Consider the following 20899-nt stretch of genomic DNA (forward strand, 5'->3'; position numbering starts at 1 on the left):
ATAAGAGCAACATGAAATGGATATGTAACAATTTTTTATGACACAAAATAAATAAGAGATGCAAAGTAACATTTATTAATGACACAAAAGTCAAATGGATATGTACATCGAGTATAACAAAAATAATGGATATATTACATTGAGTTGCAGATATAGCAATACACACAGAATAGATTTACAATGAAATTAAATATTAGAGAAATAATAATGTAATATATTGTTTTAAGATTTTTAATTGTTTGACTTGTTAATTAATAATTAATAATGGAATAAAATATGAGAGTAAATTAAAATAGGAGTTAATTGTTGATGAGTCATAAGCAATTAATGAACGATATCCTTGATTTATATTTAATAAAAGTTAACATAATTAGGATTGTTATTTAGAGCCCAAAGGACTTCCATTAGCATTACCCTAACTTTAAATATTAAAAAGTTTTACTAAAAGTAAAATCATATAAAATACCCATTTATCTATCTTTTAAAAATTGGGATGTTACAATATTTTACTTGTGTAGGTTGGGTTGTTAAGACTAAAGGAATAGCCCTTTCTTGTAATGCCTTTTATCCATTTAAAATATGCCTTTGTGTAGGTTGGGTTGTTAATGTTAATGTAAAATTAAGTTTAGCTGGGTCGGATAAAAATACTATTTCGTAAAAAGAAATTAGCTTTTTAATGGATAATATAATTGGGTTGGGTTGTAATAGGGATGATCCTAGGTGCTTTTATACACTATAGACTGAGGTATGTTGTGATTGGTAGATATAATTCACACGAATTTAGGCCGTTGGATGTAATATGAGTGAATATTGGATTGCTTTGTTTTCTTTAAAAAAAAATTAATGCAAAAGAAATAAGGTTTTTTAGATTTTTATCTACCATGTGTATATATAATATGTCACAAGAAGATTCATAAATATTTTTGTTAGACAATTCTTTTATATACTCTTTTATAAAAAACTTGACTCTCTCCCATAATTTTAAAAACTTGAAATGATAAATTTACCCTCCATTTTCTTAGTTCCTATTTTTATTATATATGCTGAGACAAAAAATGCTCTTGCAAAAAATCAATCTTCTATACTCCCTAATTAATAAACTTTCATGTTTTTTGTTGACGATATATCATTGTAACTCTACGGATTAACATAAGTGTTTGTTTTTTAATTATCGTCGTCGCCTCATCTCACATGTTCTATATTGTGATCACCTTTTAAGTCGCAGCAATGCATAGACACCAGCTCGTCATATGATATTCATTTGACAACCAAGCAGCCACTTAAGACTTAGAAAGGGCCACGACCCATCCCAAAGTGCTAGCACATTTAGTAATATATAGAACTTATATTATATTTTTATCCACTGAAATAGAATGAAAATAATTGTTTATCAATTTACTGACAATAATTGGTATTTGTTGCTATATAGGCTATTTGTGGATGGCTTATTAGAGTATTTTTTTTATATTTAATCTTACTATTTTTTTTATTAGCTTGTTTCTACTGTAATAAATAGATTATAACAGTTTAACCTTATTATCAATTATGTTAGTCTTGTAGTATATTATATATTTTCATAGATTGTTGTCTTATAAACCTATGATTTTATTTTGACATATTTCTTGTCTTATGAATCTATGATTTTATTTTAACACTAACTTATTCATCGTTAATTATTGATTAATGAAGTTGATAAGTTCTCATTATCCTCAATACCTTATATAGTTTAGTGTAAGGATATTATTGGTTTGCTAGAAATGTATTGCGTTACTCTATAACTGTTATTTTAATTCAGAATCCTGTGAATTATACGTCTTTTGTTTATGAGCTAAATTGGTGTTATTTCCCTGTTATTTTCTAACTACTGTTTATGCAAAAAGAAATTTCTTTTGGCCCTTCCTAAATTAATTTTCTGACTTCGCCACTGCAAGTTTGTGTTTTGCTAGTCTAATATTGTAACATTGCTATTCTACTTTAATATTGTATGGGTATAAGACTAACACCTTACATAAACTTAAAAGAATGAAACATTCTATAAAAATCACTAATTAGAACCGAAATTTTTCGATTGAAAATTCAGTTGAAGAATCATTTGTATTTATGCAAATTATTTAATCTCTTTATTATGTCTAACGTATTTTGAATTCCTTGGTATTATTAGTCTTACACAATCATAGCTCACCATAAATTTCTCGATCATATCCTTTTGTAATTATGTCATATATATTCTTGTATATATGTAATTTCATTCATTGTAACAAACATGCAATTGACAGTCAACATTAATATCTCTTCCGCCCTCTTCTATCACTCTCTTCTTCGTACATTGCTACCTGCAAAAAATTAATGAAAGCATTTAATTAAATCAACCATACACTGACTCCAAACTGATGCATGCAGACATTTATGAAAACATTGAATGACTCCAACCATTGAGTGAAAAACAAAATTTGAAATGAAATACAATATGCATATATATCATACACTCTAAAAATGAACAAAAAATAAAACAACAAATGACTTTCAAACGTACATATATAACTATGTCTTCGAACCAACTAACCAGCTTTATTTATGGAAAGAGAAGAATTAATAAACCATAAACTCATTCTTCATGTCCTCTATCCATTGACCCAAGTAATTAGTACGGATTATACTATTATGAAATAGAATAGGTCTCATGTTCGAGTCCTACCCTAAATATGTTTAGGGTGCTATACATGTATTCAATTCTCACCTCTGATGGATTCAGGTGAGTTTTCTCTTCGATCTTCTGAATGATAAGGGTTTAGTTTTTCATTGAAAGATGTAAACCGGGGATTTATAGAAACTTGCATTACATAAACTTCGTGTCGCGATTCGACAGCAAGAGGTCTAGCATACGTTGTCTTTCAACGTAATAAAAGTAAACCCTGCCCCTTCAGACTTAAACCTAGGTAAACTCAAGCCAAGCCCTCATGAAAAAACTTCTTTATGTCCTCCCCAAGGTTTGAACACAAAATCTCGTGCATGGAGATGGTCTTTCAACCATTGAACAATTGCTCAAGGACTCCATCCAAACCCTTGCTTTTCCAAATCCACCCCGCCAATCCGCCATGAGTCTTGCATTATAAATAAATTATAGTTACATATAACTATTCAATAAACATAGCAACTTCTAAACAATCGAAAAATATAAAACCAATGAGTGAACTAAATATGCAAAATAACAAGATACGTTTGTATTATTTACTCATTGACGAAATAGTCATGATTCATCTTAAACAATTAATGGGTAACTTAAAAAAAATACCAAAACTCTGGTTTACCGATGCAAAGCTATGCGCCTATGCCAAATAACAAACTAAAAATGTTTCTTTAATACTTACCCATATTTCGTTTGCCTCGCCTAATAGTGGAAATATAAAAAATTCTTGAAATAAAAAAACTTTTATAATAAAAAACAAAAAAAATCTGTAACAAGCATTATAAACAATTATAGAAAGAAAAATTCCCCAATCATTAATACAATAAAAAATAACTAAAATTCTGATACTAACCTTTAAAGATTAAAAAAAATGGGAAATGAAACATCTTGAAACAAGCATTGGCATTCTTAAAATAAACATCAAAAACAAAATTAATGAATGATCCTAAAACATTCTTTGAAATAAAAAGTTTTTTGAGACAAGTTTTGTTATATAGAAAATACAGTTCCATTCTATTCGAGTTCTAGAGATAAACATTTACAAGAAAAAATAATAAAGTATTTTCCAAAAGAAATAACAGTTACGTAGATAGAAAGGTAAAGAAATGAATCAGGTATATTTACCTCAAATCTTATCAAAGGTTACTGGTATATTCTTCGGTGTTTTTGGCCCGCCAAAACTCTGAATAACCTGTGGCCAGATGATTCCAGATCTTGAAGTGTTTGTTTTTCTTTCAGATCAACATCAGATTCGGTAAGAGGTTTACATACCTCTTTTTTTTTTACCTCTGACTCTCTTATTATTGGAAAAAAAAAATGAAAAAAAAAAAAAAAAACTCAATCCCCTCAGCTTCTTAGCACCTTTTGATTATTGTTCAAATGATTATGGGAGAAAGCAAAACATAGACTTGAAAAATCGGAAAAATGATTACTGTTCAAGCGATTATTGATGGTGAATTTGTGATTGACGGAAAAAGAAAAGAAAAGTTAAAAGAAAGTGATAATAGAGAAAGGGTAGCTGTAATTTGGATAGGGTAAAAGTCATGACCGTTCATTTTATTGAAGTGTTTTGGATTTGGATGGGGTAAAAGCAAGTTGGGTAACTCGTGACTTAGATTCGACTTGGCGAGGGACGAGGGAGGAGGGAGTTTTTGAAGACCCGGACTCGACTCGTGGAGAACTAGGATGGTAAGTTTATATGCAAAGATAAATATTTTTGAAATTATATGTAATATCACTTTAAAAATATATTCCAAACTTCAAATATAAACATAATTGTTCAAAAACATTAAAATAATAATTCAAACTTGAAGATTAAACGCTAGATTAGTTGTTAGATTCGCATTTCATCATCATTTTTCCGTATAAAAGATGGATAATTTATGACTTGGACTCGGCTCGACGAGGTGGGGAGTCAGCAGTTTATTTTGGGTACTCGGCCAACTCGAGAGAGTTTTATAACCTTGGGTAAAAGTAGTTGTGATTTCTACATTAATGCAGTACTATATTGTTTTATTATCAAGAGCATGGTATACGCATAATGGAGCGGCGATGGTAAAGAACGCTGTCTAGTAATGACGGTGATGTTACTATTGGTGGTGGCGGTGTCAAATGGTGTAGATTGATGTAATTGTAATAGTGAAAATTTTTAAAAGATAAAACTTAAATTGTTAATTATTAAAATAGAGGTATAGAGTGTAAATTAATTCATTACGAGCACATTTGGTATTTTATAATTTTTTTTTTCATATTGGGTGTTTATTAAGGGTAATTTGGTAATTTCATATTTAACAATTGTGTAACTATTTCTAAAAATGGAGGGTGTGATAATTTTTATAAAGGAGTATAGATTATTGACAATTACCATTATTATTCTTATTATTTTGAATGAAAATTATTATTATTATTATTATTATTATTATTATTATTATTACTTGTATATAAAAACAACACTTTTATTAAATTTTTATAGAAGTTACAAGAAATTAGTGGGGAGCCGCGATACTATCTGGGCTCCCACACCTCTAGCTATAGCAAAGCTAATTCTATTAAAAATATGAGAAGAAGCATGTGCCCCAATGTCTTGAGTCACAGATAACTTTCGGATTCGTTTCAGTAAGGCTACTGCATCCTTCTCAAGTTCTTTAAAGAAAGAGAAGGAGAGAAACTTAAGTACAACATAGGTGAAAAACGCATCACATATCAATTTTTAGTACATAAAAGTTGGAGCTCAATCATTTATTCAAAATATAAAAAAAATTAGCGTGTGAGGAGTTTTTCACCAAAATTGGATACATAAGAGTCTCATACTCATTTTTCCCTTATGCTTTATTCTTGAGTTTTTATTAAAAGAAAAAAAAAAGGGAAGATTGGATAGGGAAGAAAGGATAGAAAATTATATGAGAAAAATGTATTCTTGAGTTGAAAAGAAAAATTAAAGAAAAAAAAAGCTCAACAATCAGATTGGATGAAACCACCACCTTCCACCACGCAACCACCACCTGCAACCACCCCTTCCACCACGCAACCACCACCTGCAACCACCCGTTCCAAAATAAGGTAGTAGTCTAGGATAAAGGTTTAAGTCTCCATCACGCACGCAACCATGTTAACAGCATGTTCATCCACTACTACAATCAGTATTGCATCATCATCATGGGTTTTGTGTGTGAGCTTGGTTTAAAGGGTGAGAAGATAATCATAGAACTTTTCCATTCAAATCAGGCCAAAAATGGCCAGAAAGTTTTTTGATGAAAAAACCCTAACTTTTCTATTAAGAAAAAATCTCAAGAATGCAAAAAGATAAGATTTCTTATATTTTCTTTTCCTTTCCTTAAAAAAAAAAAAAATCTCAAAAATGCCGTGTTAGTATCATTATTATTATTATTGAATGATAATTTGATATTATATAATTAATAGTGTTTATAAGAATAATATTAATAATTTAACTAATTATAAATTGATAAAAGAAAAAAATTATCAACAAACATATAACTTATTTTTTTATTAGCTGACATAATTTAATTGGTGTATATAAGCATTCAGACGTTTTATAAAAACAAACAATAATTTTTATCAGGATTTCAGACTTTTGAATCACCTATTAATATCCAGAAGTGATATTCAGATTCAAATATCAAATTATTAAGATAAATTAATATGGCCTATTTTTGTTTGTGTTTTTCCGTGGAATACAAAACGATTATATGGGATTGTTGATTTTTTTTTTTTTTTTTTTTTTTAATGTATTGCTTTTGGTTGCTTTTTGTGTGTTGCAGTGATACTTCTTCAATTGAGTGAACAAAGGGGCAAGGGTGTTGGAGTGATAAGTCTACAATTGAGTGAACTAAGGGGCAAGGTGTAGTCGGCTTGTTTTATCGGCAAAAAGCATCGGTAAATATCGGTAAATCAGCAAGCCTATAACACTTGTATCGGCTACTTTTGGCAAGTTCAATTGGCTAGTTTTTGGCAATTTCTATCGGCATGTTTTGACCGATGCTAGTGAACGTTGAGAACAATTTTCATAACCTTTTTTTTTGTTTTTTTGTGCATGGCAAGTTTTTCATGGCAAATTTAATCAGCAAGTTTTGGCAGATTGGCAAAGCTACACCACATTTTTTGCCAACAAATTGGCAAAAATTGGCTTGTTTTTAGTTTGGATACATGGCTCTTTCTCATTGGCTTAAAATTTGCCAAACTTACCAATTTGCTAAACTATTGGCACTACACCCTTGTCATTAAGGGATAAGGGTGTAGTCGCTGATCTATCAATTGTTGGCAAAAATGTACCCAATCAAACTTTGACATGTGTGAAGGTTAAAATGTGTCAATACTTATTCAATCAAATGAAGTAGTTACCAAGTGACGCCTAATGTTGCCACAAACACGAGATAACAAAAAAAAGACAAAAACAAAAAAAAAAAAAAAAGGGAATTCCTACTTTTTTTTTTTTTTTTTTTAAATAATTGAATGGTAACAAGTAGTTAAATGTCACTAAATCCAAAGTTCCAAACTAATATGGTAGACTGGTAGTATTTTGATAAAAAAATCTTCATGCTGCGAAATGTCTGTTTCTATCATTCTATTAGGTAAAATACATGAAAACAATGACTTAAAAAGATTGTAACATCTTAAACATTAATTTATTGATAATGATAACTAAGTTATCCTTTGAAAACGATATTGAGTTAAATGGATGTAATATATTCTATTTGGGTCAACTATATATAACTAGGAGGAACCAAGTGAACAATTGACTAGTTTTGAGCCAATTAACACACTGAATAAATGAATAATTGATCAATTGATACGACGGACACCATATAACTTCTGGAAGTAAACGAACACAAAATGCACATTGATACAAGTTTTAATAATTTGACAAATAAAGATGTTAAGCTTGTCTACATCTAATTGATAATAATCGTAAAACTAGTTTTTTTTATGGGATATTCTTACGATGATAACAAGATAGCACTTGTCTATAAGTACATTGCTAACAGAAATCTAAAAAGCTACATCTCCAAGTATTTAAAACGTTACATTTTGGTACCAGTAAAAAAAAAAATTACATTTTGGTGGTTAATGGTTTTTATTCTTTTTACCATATGCCAGTTGGATTAAGTAACCGTCAGTAATCACAATTTTTAGTAATTATGAAAAACATGTAGTTATTATCAATAATTTTGTATTTTGGTTATAAAGTCTAGATTGCAATGAAATTTGTAAAAATATAGTTATTGCAATCATATATTACACACTAACTATATAGGGAGTGCTAAATATACAACATTATTTGGACATCTATAACAATGTATGTTCTATACAGTTGTACACTACGAAAATACGAAGTATAATATGTATATTTGTTGTAGATGACCAAAATATGTTACAGATATCACTTCCCTAACTATATATATTATATCCGTTTTGACCCGACATGTTTCTTGAGAAAGGTGATATCACAAGTATCATAGATGAAAGAATTGGAAGGGGATTTCAACTTAGATTCTATTTGAAAAGCTATTGAATATTTGAATTATAAGTTGCAGTCTTCATTTTTCCTTGTTATTTTTTTTTTTTTTTGAACTTTATGGTTAAAAAAACCCATTAGTAGTGATTGATTGACCAATACACATCCAACATGAGATAAAGTATAAAGATGGTACTAAACATATCATTTGACAGTTAGTTTCTGTATATAACTTCTAAGGTTGTAAGAGTTGGCACGAAGAAGTCTAGTCCTGCAAATCAACTAACCCCAAAATTTTATCACATGATGTTATCAACCATAGGTATAATCTGCCAATAAAAGAAACAGATCATTAAGATATTATGTTTATAGGTTAGAAAATTCATAGTTTTAAAATTCTACTCGTTAAAAAAGAAAAAGAATTATACATATCAACTAATAGATTTTGTTCACAACTAGTACTAGCTTCCTTGTCGTCTTGAGAGGCCGGAATGAACTTCTCTGTTTGTTGCTTGTGCCCAAAAGTGAAAAATGCAATGGCTCTATAATTACCAAGTTGTAGACACTATTAATGAAGTTATAACATTGAATGTTATAAAACAATAAGTCGGTTTTAAATTTGGTATTCTTCATTGATATTTCGGTTGTAAATTTGGTATACCAACTTGTTGTTTTATTATGTTCAACTTAATGATCTGTTTCTTCTTGTGGCAGACTATGCCTGTGGTAGATAAATCTGATTATTTTTGGCGGGTTTGTATATTTGCAGGACTAGACTTGTTCGTGCCAACCTCTTGCAACCTTTGAACCATATAGAAACTGTCAAAGCTCGACTAGATTGGCTGGACAGTTTTTTTTTATTGCTTGTCATGTATGTCAAAATTTCATTGGACTTCATGACAATCCAGTGAATTTGGTACTAGATGGGAAAATACTGAAATCCCGATCCCAATACCAGTACCTATAAGGTGTTTTTGGTTTGGTGTTCAGTTCCAACTTTGGCTTACTTCGGTTTTGATTTGACTGTAACTTTTTTCATCCCATGCACTAACCATGTTCAGTTAGCATCTTGTAATTAGTACTTAGTTTAGATTGGCTGTCATTTTAACAACTTCCACTTTTTTCAGTTGTTAACTGTTTAATAGTCTACGTCCCATATAGTGCTCAAAACCTAAAGGGAGAGAGGTTGGTAGCGAAGAATGGCATTCTTTCTCCATTTGTTCGTTTTCAGTGTTGCTGCGTGGTTTGCTCATGTTCATGCACAGCTTCAAACAGGTTAGCCATATCCAAACAATGTTTTCGCTTTTCTGTTTTTTAGATTCTCCGTAATATACTTTTGTATAGTTGGCTCAGCTAAAATGTATAGACAGGCTTAGTGTCCAGTAGGGTTTAACCTAGCTAATGTAGCACTGTATTATGATTTGATTAATAACATAGTTATCCATAAGGTTCATTGACTAAATAACTTGTTCAATGTATCTTTAACGTCACTAGTGAAATTTTGACTATGATGATGTAAACATGTGTTATCGACTAAACTAATTAAGTTATAGTCTGTATGCCAACTTTTTTATATCTTATATGGTTGAATTGTCATATTGTATAGGTTTTATAAGCATTGATTGTGGCTCACCGGAGGATATGAACTTTGTGGATCTTGAAACGGGTATAAGTTATACTTCTGATGGACCATTTATAAGCACAGGAGAGAATAGGAACATGTCCTTAGAATATAGATACCCGAACAACCCAATGCTCCCACGGGCTTTTTCAGATCTTAGGACCTTTCCTCAAGGGAACAAAAACTGTTACACCTTAAGACCCATTGGTGGGAAAACCAGCTTAAATCTGATTCGCGCTACTTTCATGTATGGAAACTATGATGGAGAAAATAAACTCCCTGAGTTTGATCTTTACCTCGGTGTAAACCTTTGGGAATCAGTCAAATTTGTAAACGCTTCTGATGTTGTTATCACAGAAATCATTGGAGTTGCGTTCGAAGATACTTTAAGCGTTTGTCTTGTGAACATAGGACAAGGTGTTCCCTTTATTTCAGTATTGGAGCTAAGGCCACTTAATAGGTCAATTTACAATATTGAACCTGGAATTTCTGGGTCATTAGTTGTGTTTCAAAGATTGGACATTGGCTACACTAATGGGACAGGTCGATATGCAGATGATATGTATGACCGAATTTGGTCTCCTTACAATTCTCCAGCATGGGATTCGTTGCACACATCTGTAGATATAGATATAAGTGGAAATGGTTATAGAGCACCCAATGAAGTCATGCAAACGGGGGCCACACCCAAAAATGGAACCGAGTCTTTAGAGTTTAGCTGGAACGTTTCTGACCCAAAATCGAAGTTCTACATCTACATGTACTTTGCCGACTTAGTAATGCCAGGAAGGAACCAGACACGACAGTTTAATGTTTCTTGGAACAAAGTTCAACTATTTGGAAATGTGAGTCCTCATGCTTACTATGCATCTACATTTTACAGTTCCAGAGCGTTGGTGGGAAACGAGCACAAGATTTCCATTCAAAGAAGTGGTAGTGAAAATGCGGTACCCATTCTAAATGCTATCGAGATTTATCGGGTTCAGGAGTTCACAGACCTGGCGACAATTAGTAGAGACGGTATGCTTTCTTCTCTAGTCTTCCTGAAATCTGTTGCAATACTTATATGAAAGTGAAATTGGCTTTTTGAGACCTGTTTTTTCTCATATATGTTCAAACTTCAAAAAGACCGAAATGTGTATTAAACTTCAAAAATACCGAAATGTGCTAATCTCACTTTTGGTTGTTGCTATTTAAACAGTTGATGCAATTCACAACTTTAGAACAACCTACAAAGTGAACAGAAATTGGGTAGGAGATCCCTGTGGCCCTAAAAAATACTCATGGGAAGGTGTATTGTGCAACTATACTAATTCGAGTCCCCCTCAAATCATATCCATGTAAGTTGGTAATTGGTTCTTTGATAATCAAACATCTTCACCATCTTTTAAAAAACGCATGTAAAGTATTTACTAGCCTTTTCAATGTGATATCAGAAATCTTTCCACAAGTGATTTAACCGGCCAAGTAGCTGCTTCCTTAGCAAATCTTTCATCACTAGAAACATTGTAAGTGCCCATACTTCTATAGCATATATGTATTTTCTTTCCTTGTGTTTTGTAGTGATATTTTGCATGTTGTGTTATCAGGGATCTATCGAACAACAGTTTGACTGGGCCAATACCAGACTTCCTGGAAAAGCTTTCATTTTTGAAGTTTTTGTAAGTTCATTAATGTGATGATTGCTCAAATATATGCCTTCAGAATATAGGATCGTCGTTTGTTTCATTCAAAGTATGTATTTGATGTAATTTACATACATGTAATGGTGGCAAAATGGTTGCGTGGGTAATGGGTAATTTAGTGTGCATATGAAACTTGCTGAGCTGCTTTGACCTCAAACACCTTTAGTGTGACATAACTTGAATATATCAATCCATTCATAAGTAAACGGGCCAAATCCCACATGAGTTTCATGAGCCCTCTGTCTATGGTGTGATACACATTCAATACTTGACAGGGCTCCATAATTTTGCGAAGAATATAGATGAGATCATCCACAGGAAGACGTTATATAGGCATTAACCTGAAGTTACATTAACACATTGTTTCTTTTACTTTCAGGAACTTACGGGGAAATCAACTATCAGGCTATGTATCGCGGTCTCTTTTGGAGAGATCAAAAGCTGGATTGCTCATATTAAGGTTTGGTCCTTTCTAGATTTAGTTATAATTGGAATCGAGCATTAGTTACAGAATAAAGTTTCCTTCAAAAAGAAGTTACAGAATACCGACAAACTGTTTATCTTAACTAACCTTAACTTGTGAGTTTTAACGTGTTCTTTTCTTCCAAATGCGCAATTTACTACAGTGTGGATAGCCAAAACCTTTGTGACTCGGGCTCTTGCCAAAGTAAGAAGAAAAAGATTGCAGTTCCTATTATTGTATCAGTACTAACGTCTTTGATCCTGTTACTTCTATTATTCATCATTTTGAGATACAGAAGCAAAAGAAAAACCAGTAATTTGTTCTCCTTTATCTTATAATTATGTATTCATGCAAGATAAACAGCAATTTTATTTTATTTTCTTGTTGCCAAATAACAGTAAATAGCAACATTTTACTCATTATATCTACACATCATCACTGGACTTTAAAATACCGGTACTAAAACTACCTCATTTGTAAAAATTAATTACTTTAGGTATATTTCAACAGAAACTTGTAAAATGTTGCCATTTTACAGCCTTTTTGATTACTTTGAAGATTGAATGGTTTTAGAAACACTACTGAAGTCCAGTGACCAAATTAGAAATGAGATGAAAAGGGTTTCGTGTTCTTTTTCAAGATACTTTTCGAGCAAATCTTGTTTTTGGATATAGTAAAGGGTAACTCAAATGAAGAAGGTAGAGCTTTGGAATCCAACAACAGGCAATTTACGTATGCTGAAGTGGCTAACATGACTAATAACTTTCAAACGGCTATTGGGAAGGGAGGATTTGGAACTGTTTATCTTGGTCGCTTGAAAAATGGCAGCCAAGTTGCAGTTAAATTACTCTCTGCATCATCGTCTCAAGGATACAAAGAATTTCAAAATGAGGTATGCTATTTGTTGACTTCCCTTGAAAACTAGTAACTTATATTAAGACGCAAAGGCCCTTATCTCTCGCGATCATGTAAGCAATTCTAATTGTATAAATGCAGGCGGAGCTCTTAATGAGGGTTCACCATAGAAATTTGGCCTCTTTTGTGGGTTATTCTCACGACAATAACAAGATGGCGCTAGTCTATGAGTACATGGCTAATGGAAACCTCAAAAGCTATATCTCAGGTACTTATAACATTACATTCTGGGTTTTCAAACTTTTTATGTTATGCTAACAACTGAATTGTTATGTTTTATTGCAGATAGAAATCTTCACCCATTGAGTTGGGAAATGAGACTCAAGATAGCAATAGATGCTGCACAAGGTTCATATTTATTCAACTTAACTCTAAACTGTTGTAAAGCTACTCATTTATACTTTTCTTTTATTTGATGGTGAAAAAGGTATAACCCACAATATTAATTGTAGGATTGGAATATTTACACCATGGTTGCAGACCGGCAATAATTCATAGAGACGTGAAGTCAGCCAACATCCTTCTTAATGAAAATTTGGTTGCTAAAATAGCAGATTTCGGTCTTTCCAAAGGTCTTCCTGATGATCAAACTACTCACATCTTTGCAGAGGTTACTGGCACGCCGGGTTATCTTGATCCTGAGTAAGTTTTTGACCTGACACAGATTTAGTTTACAGTTGAATTAGATTACTATGGGATATGGTTTACATTCAGTGACAAAGTTGGAAACTATACACACGAAAGGGCAAATAGTAATTGCTAGTATTCTAAATTTTTTAGCATTTACATTAATTAGAGGGATGTCTTCACCTCCCCGTCCTCCATGATTCGATTCTGTTTACAATGCCATCAAATGTAACAATTCTGGCCCGTTTACCTGTAAGCGATCATTTTGGGTTACATTTTATCTTTACATATGAAATGAGTCAAATGATTTTTTCTTTTATAAACGTCAAATAGGAGAAAGGGACCGAGACATGCCAAAAGTTCATCTTTTAGGCATATAAATATCTATATTGGCCATAAAGTTTAGATTGTATTGAAATTGTAAAAACAATCATACTTTACACACTAACTATCTATAGAGGTTTTAAGTAATTCGGTAACAAATTAGAAAGTATTTCGGGCTCACCTGACTCTACTCCATCCGTTAATAGATTTATCTGTATAACATGTTTCAAGTTAAAGCATAGGCATCACGTTGCATTATTAATAACATATGATATCTTTGTATTCATTTAGGTATCGTGAATCTCGCAATCTGAATGAAAAGAGTGATGTATACAGTTTTGGTATAGTTCTTTTAGAGCTCATTACAGGCCAACCTGCAATAATAAAGACCACTTATCATACACACATTATACAATATGTTACACCGTATCTTGAGCATGGCGATATCACAAGTATCGTAGATGAACAAATGGAAGGTGATTTTAACTTAGACTCTGTATGGAAAGCCATTGAATTATCGGTTGCATGCACACGAGCCAAGTCTACCCAAAGGGTGACAATGAGTGAGGTTTTGACTGGGTTAAAGTCATGTTTGGAGATGGAATTGGCCCGTGGTCCCAAAAATCAGGTGAACCATGGGAGCCAAAAGATGGTTGGGTTAAGAATGGACCATTCGCCCGAGGTCTTTTCAATGGATTTTGACCTAATGACCGCTCCATCCGGTAGATAGGGAAACCATATTGTAAACTGTGAACAAAGAAAGTGAAATGACTATTGTACGTTGTCCAAAAAAAAAAGAATAAATGTATTTTAATCTTATCTGAGTGAAGAATAGATAAAGAATAAATGTATATTAATGATAATGATATATATCGAGTGATTTTTGGAACAAAGTTTCTGTCGTAATATCTTCATAATGTACTCGAGTTTTTCACCAGAACACAAGGTTGTTTATTTATATTGAAAAAGTGTAAATGGGCCTCACACAGCTAGTAGGCCTTAGTCATAAGGTTTCAGGTGTTAAGAATGGCCTTGGCTACGCTTTGCAAGCCGTTGACAAATGACAACTATCTACAATAAACTAAAACAGGATTAACCTATTATTTATATTAATTATAATAAGTAATTAACATGAAGACTTGAAAATTTTGAGTTTACGATCCGGAATCACAAGGATATTTGTCATCATCCACTATGTTTACAAGTTTCGATTTTGATGTGGTTGTAAAAATTCAAGGTAAATCCAAAATTCTAACTACACATACATTATATTTATCATTAGTGTGTATTATAATTTAATTACCTTCGATCATCAATTTACTTTAACTATAAAATTTATTTCATACTCACGAATCATGTATAAGGCATATTCGAGTTTATTTATGATACAATCTATATAGTTACCGTACATCGTACGAGTATTAGCATTAATGATTTTATATATATTTACTTTTGCTGTAAATTATATCGACTTAAAAATCGTCTAGGTTATCATATCGCGAAATCTTTAAATACGATAGAAAAATGTCATATAGTTCAATTCTATCTCAAGATAAAGAAGTTCGAGTCTAAACGAAAATTACAGGTTGCATATTTTAGTCACGTAGTATAGGTTTTACCTTTTGGCTAGCGTATTGTTAGATGTACGTACATTTAAAGTAACAACTTGGCTAGTGAGAAACCAAAAAACACAACATACAACAAACCACAAAAATCGAACTTATTTTGATCCTAACTAATATAAAATACAAAATAAGAGGGGTGGCCATTGACGGAGGCAAACCCAATTAACACCCGTCCTCATTTTTTTGGAGAAGTAACAAAAAAAAAAAGCAATAAGTTTGGTCGTCATATATAAAAGTTCACTAAAGGTTAGAGACTTTTAATGAGGATCAAGAACACATTAACCAACAATTGCAGAAGTTGCTACAGAATTTTTTGTAGCAACCCGCATATATTTAAACATGGGCATACGTACACATTAATAGATTACACCTATTTCAATTGTGATCATTTTTAGATGGATATTTACTTCTTGAAGACTACTAAAAGATCGGCAAGACACATGCATTACGTTTGTATGGGCCGGGGATTGTAACTTCCACAGTTGATATACGGGCGATCGAAAGACTATCGAATTGGACTCAACTAGACATCTCGTCAAATCGAGCACCTTGATGTAGCGATCAAATAATGGATCCATGGTCTCCATGTTACGACATAATAATCAAATGGTGGTCGGTTCTCTGTTTTAAATTAATGGTGGTCTTTTTGGAAATTTCGAAATAAGAATCAAATTAATTCCTAGCAGTAATAATATTGTGTTTTCTTCAATTGTATCAAATGTCTTAATTATACATGGAAATCTAGTACTCGTAATTAAATTGTCATTTCATATATGACCTTTATATATGACAAGCTAGCTAGTACTGTATTTTTTTTTATTATTTTTTTTGTCTCGAATTAAAATTTTTATCTTTGTCACACGGAGAATCAAATATTGTAGCAGAATAGCATGCATGTCTCCATATAGACATATGTTATTGTACCTTTCAGTAGGGCTGTAAACGGTTCGGTTCGGTTAGTTAGAAATTTCAAACTGTTAATTTCGATTACCCGAAAAATCGGTTAATTTTGGTTTCATTTTCGGTTAACCATTTATTAAAGTTGTACTAATATAAAGTTTAAGTTTTCAATTATAATAGTCAATTTACATTGTATTACTTAATATTTTGATGTAAAATAGTTATTTAAATATTTTGTTTTATAAATAGTATACATTATATCTAACTTTGAATTACTTTTTTTCTAACGTTATATTTATGTAATACAAGTTTCTATTCAAGAGTATTATGATTTACTACTTAAAATGTCTTCTATATGATATTACTAATATTTTTGATAAATATTTTAAACAAAGTTAACAACTTTTTATTAAAAGGAGTACGTATACATATAACAAAATTACTTAGATTATCCAAAACTAATCATAGATTGTGAAAAAAAGTTAGTAAAAATTGTTAATATTTTAGGCAACAAATACAAAAGATTAACTAAATAGATATGTAAATAATGTATTCATATAATACATATGTGTAAATATACATATATATGATTATATGTAGACATATATAAAAATTTGGTTCGGTTCGGTTAACCGCAAGAATATTGAAAACATCGGTTTTTTTGTTTTCGGTTTTTTCGGGTTTCGTTTTTTTTAGTTTTGAATTTTTCAGTTTCGGATCACGCGGTTTGAACCGGTTTTTCGGTTTTCCGGTTCATTTCTTACCCCATACCTTTCATATTAATAAAAATATAATTACAAATAATTTTTTTGTACAATAGTACAAAACCGCATGTGGGACCTTGAGGGAGTAAATCTTGATATTATGTAGTTTGTAGTACATGGTTTTTCATCGGAAAATCTTTGAATATTTCTAGTAAATATTGGACCACTTTGACTGGTCTAAAAGAGTAAAGAAATAACTTTTCTCATTGGTCATCCATCTCTGGCCCCACAACTTTTTTTTTTTCAATATATATGTTTCGTTAATCTTTACTATTTAGAAAAATTATATGTATATGTTCCTTAGGCTCCTTGTCTCTATATTATTTTTTTTATGAGTGAATTTTATCTCAGATGTGTATTATGTGTGTTAATTGTATAACGAAAGGGTCCCGCACTTATTAAATAACCTTTCTTATCATACCACATTTTTTATTGGAAAATACCGTCGAGAAGAACCTACCAAGGCTTGAACTTGAGACCTTGAAGTAAACTCCCCCGGGGCCCCGCATAGCAGGTTTAGTGAAACATTCTTGGCCACTCGAGACTAAAACTCTATTTTATTTCAACATCTTTATATCATCATATGGTTTTCTTACTATGTAAATAAAATCTCATTTCATTATGTTAGGAAATGCTGTTTAAATAACAGGAGCAATTAATTTGTTAAATCTAGAGTGAAAATTAAAAATGATAAATATTACACGAGGTTAAATAATTTAATTACGAAATACAATTTTTTGTACATAGAATATATTTAATAAATTAGTTCTTTTAAATTTCCTTAATTTCAGTCGAGTTTTTATTGAGTCATTTGAGCTTAGATCGAGCTCAAACTCAATCGGGCTGAGTTTTTATCATTTTCGAGCTCAACCTCGAGCTTATAAGCCGAACTTCAACTAATACCAACATCAACAACCATTTCACATCAAAGCTGACACGTTTCTACAAGAACTTTTGTAAAAAATAATTGCAAGAATTCATTTTGAACCTCGTCTCTAGTACAATGACAATCAATATCAAGACATTATTTAGTTTAATCATGACAACAAGGAATAGCTGCAAGCCTACAACTAATTTGTTTGGTAACTTTTGTTTCTATATATATATATCACAAAAAAAAGAAATAGGCACTTGGTATTTAGTGTAAATTCCCTAAGGATGTTTGAAGCTAGCTAGGTAACAATTCGATCGGCGGGGTTAAGTTCTCGAGCAAATTTTTTAGAACTAGTCACCAGTAAAAAATCATTTTATATGTTCATTTCAAATATTTAAAGGGAGGAGAAAAAATCATTTTACCTTCACGTTAAATGCACGTGAGAAAGTTGACAAAGGCCATTTAACGACAAATAGACGGAGATCGATATATACCAGGACGACTGATATATAAAAGTAAAATTTAGGGATTAACTACACGTATTAAAAGTGAGAAAATAAGTGTATACGATTACAAGTGAGAAAATGATAACCACAAAATTAAACGATTTGTCATATACGATTACACTCAACTTTATCTATATAAATACTACTCCTATATATACATTGGTATATATAATCAAAGCTTATAATATAAATATAAAACAGTAATACTACAGAATTAAAGCTGTAAAAATGCCTAGTGGTCTCATATATATATATATAACACTACGTATAAGTGTCCATCTAATTAAACATATTTTATCCAATTTGAGATGAATAGTTAAAATTAGCAACTTCACCAAGCAGTTGTCTGAAATCAAATCCTGTAAAAATATCATCAATGGAGTCCGTCGTCGTCGCTTCACCACTATTTTCAGACCAAGTAGCATATTCATTTTCCATCAAGAATGCACTAGGAGATGACAGACCGTGATTCTCTTGAGAAGACGATGAATTAACATTAATTAAACCACAACTATATGAACTTGATATCATCGGTTGTTGATAATCCGTTGTCATGTAGTAATCCACAATGTGGTTATTATTATTTACAATGTGTGGAATGTGATCGACTACTTCTTGTTTTGGTAGAAACGTTGGAGTTGAGCCGAATTGCATTGGATTGATGGAGGTAACGCTACTTGTAGTAGTAGTAGTGATGGTAGAGTTATGTGATGCCATTAGTTTCTTCTTTAATTTGGTGTTCCAGTGATTCTTGACATCGTTATCGGTCCTTCCTTCTAAATGAGACGCTATGACAGACCACCTAAAAATTTAAATGAAATCTTCAATATATAATAATAATCTTAACATAATACTCCGTATGTAAGATATATATAAAGTTAAGGGAGAATTTCATACGTCTTTTCCTTATAAAGGCATATCATGCATCAACATTAATATTATGTATATATAGCCAAACATGTTTATTATTTGTGTCTAGCTAGCTACTTATGCCTTTCCATAAGGTAGACATATAGAAAGCAGAAACTTTGTCACCAAGTGATTTAGTGTTATTTCTTACAAACCGGAAAAACATGTCTACTACTTACGGTGAGCGGTGAGTTTATTTGCTTATTAATTAGGATGAATTCACAAATTTGTGAAATGTATTGATTTTTTAACATTAATTCTTGATTTTCTGCTTTTACATAACTTTTTGTGTAAATTGTTTTCTTTATATGTTATATGCCAATTAATATAAGTTTTCTTACAAGGTACGTAAGATACATTGTAATCCTATTATTGTCTTAGTCAAATGTAAAGTACAATTGTTTGTTTCAACATTTGCAATTCCTAGCTAGATTGTCAATACCAAGCAATCATTTTTCTAAATTTTAATAGTATTACGAAGAAAACAAACAGTAACTAGTAATCTAAAAAGTCTCCCCTTAAACTAACAGTCTGACGAGACTATAATTATAAGAAACAAACACCAACCTGCTTCCAATATTCGCATAGAGAGATGAGATAATATCGTCTTCTTCTTCGGTAAATCCTCCTAGCTTTATATCGGGTCTTAGATAGTTTAGCCATCTCAACCGACAGCTTTTCCCACATCGTTTAAGCCCTAACACGTCAAAAAAAAAAAACCATTTTACTTGGGAGCAGTAGAAGGCAAGCAGACAACAAGTTTCGCCACTAGCTATAATTAATAGGATTAAAAAATGGATGAAAAATATAGAAATGACAACTTTATACATAAGACTAGCTTAGCGTAGCTATAAAAGAGGTACAAGATATATCCACATTAATAATTCAATCAAAGTATGAAAAAAACAAATTGGACTTTATAAAACTTCATCATCAAGAACAAAGAAATTAATTAAGGATTTTGTGTGTGTTTGAGAAAGAAATCGATAGAGTTCGAGAGATATATCACCTGCTTTATGAGGCAAGGAAATCCAATTGCCACCAGTGCCATGGTTTTGAATATGATTTCTAAGGATGGAATCTTCTTCAGGTGACCATGGTCCTCTCTTCAGTTTTGTTTTATCACAACATGGAGACCTACCCATCTTGTATATTATAAGCCCTAAAATCTAGCTAGCTTATATGGAACTTTTTCTTCAAGATGAAGTTATAGACTTATATAGTTACCACTTCCTATATATATGGCCTTGATAGTTGATACCACTGTATATATATATATATATATATGTGTGTGTGTGTGAATGTGAGAAAATATTTTATCTATATAATATGTTAGAAAATGAACAAGTGAACTTGGTCTAACCTTTTTAAAAATGAAGTAAAAATAAGATATGGTGATTGGTGACTTTGTCCAATTACTAAAGTGATATTACTGGTTGACTTTTTGAAACGTTATACTTTGTCTTTGTTTTAGGTGGGTCATCTTTCGTAAAAATTAGAAAAAATAAAAGGTAGGGATATTGTTAT

The 20899-nt window shown here is 31.4% G+C and overlaps 2 protein-coding genes and 1 long non-coding RNA gene across 3 annotated transcripts; 1 reads left to right on the forward strand and 2 right to left on the reverse strand.

The window, feature by feature from the left end:
• Positions 1-2449: 2449 nt before the first annotated feature.
• LOC122602166 lies at positions 2450-4144 on the reverse strand. Its single transcript, XR_006324167.1, has 2 exons — positions 3812-4144; positions 2450-3101 (listed from the first exon to the last, which is right to left on the reverse strand). It is a non-coding gene; the product is annotated as an uncharacterized LOC122602166 (long non-coding RNA).
• Positions 4145-9358: 5214 nt separating this feature from the next.
• Positions 9359-14524, forward strand: LOC122599423 (probable LRR receptor-like serine/threonine-protein kinase At4g29180). The gene is made up of 12 exons (XM_043771933.1): positions 9359-9434; positions 9766-10800; positions 10982-11120; positions 11217-11288; positions 11370-11441; positions 11845-11925; positions 12092-12240; positions 12603-12820; positions 12925-13051; positions 13129-13191; positions 13296-13485; positions 14086-14524. The coding sequence occupies exons 1-12, from the start codon at positions 9359-9361 to the stop codon at positions 14522-14524; spliced, it is 2661 nt and encodes an 886-aa protein (XP_043627868.1).
• Positions 14525-18707: 4183 nt separating this feature from the next.
• On the reverse strand, positions 18708-20588 carry LOC122600926 (transcription factor RAX2-like). The gene is made up of 3 exons (XM_043773705.1): positions 20382-20588; positions 19940-20069; positions 18708-19265 (listed from the first exon to the last, which is right to left on the reverse strand). Exons 1-3 carry the CDS (start codon positions 20515-20517, stop codon positions 18758-18760), a joined length of 774 nt encoding a protein of 257 aa, XP_043629640.1. The 5' UTR covers positions 20518-20588; the 3' UTR covers positions 18708-18757.
• Positions 20589-20899: the final 311 nt, after the last annotated feature.

The sequence above is a fragment of the Erigeron canadensis genome, chromosome 5 (genome assembly GCF_010389155.1).
Source record: "Erigeron canadensis isolate Cc75 chromosome 5, C_canadensis_v1, whole genome shotgun sequence".
Lineage (NCBI taxonomy): Eukaryota > Viridiplantae > Streptophyta > Magnoliopsida > Asterales > Asteraceae > Erigeron > Erigeron canadensis.

Coding starts and splice junctions, on each gene's coding strand:
- LOC122599423 (XM_043771933.1), top strand. CDS start 9,359: ATGGCATTCTTTCTCCATTTGTTCGTTTTCAGTGTTGCTGCGTGGTTT. Junction 9,435..9,765: donor TCATGCACAGCTTCAAACAG/GTTAGCCATATC, acceptor CATATTGTATAG/GTTTTATAAGCATTGATTGT. Junction 10,801..10,981: donor GGCGACAATTAGTAGAGACG/GTATGCTTTCTT, acceptor CTATTTAAACAG/TTGATGCAATTCACAACTTT.
- LOC122600926 (XM_043773705.1), bottom strand. CDS start 20,517: ATGGGTAGGTCTCCATGTTGTGATAAAACAAAACTGAAGAGAGGACCA. Junction 20,070..20,381: donor TTCCTTGCCTCATAAAGCAG/GTGATATATCTC, acceptor TTGACGTGTTAG/GGCTTAAACGATGTGGGAAA. Junction 19,266..19,939: donor TATGCGAATATTGGAAGCAG/GTTGGTGTTTGT, acceptor TTAAATTTTTAG/GTGGTCTGTCATAGCGTCTC.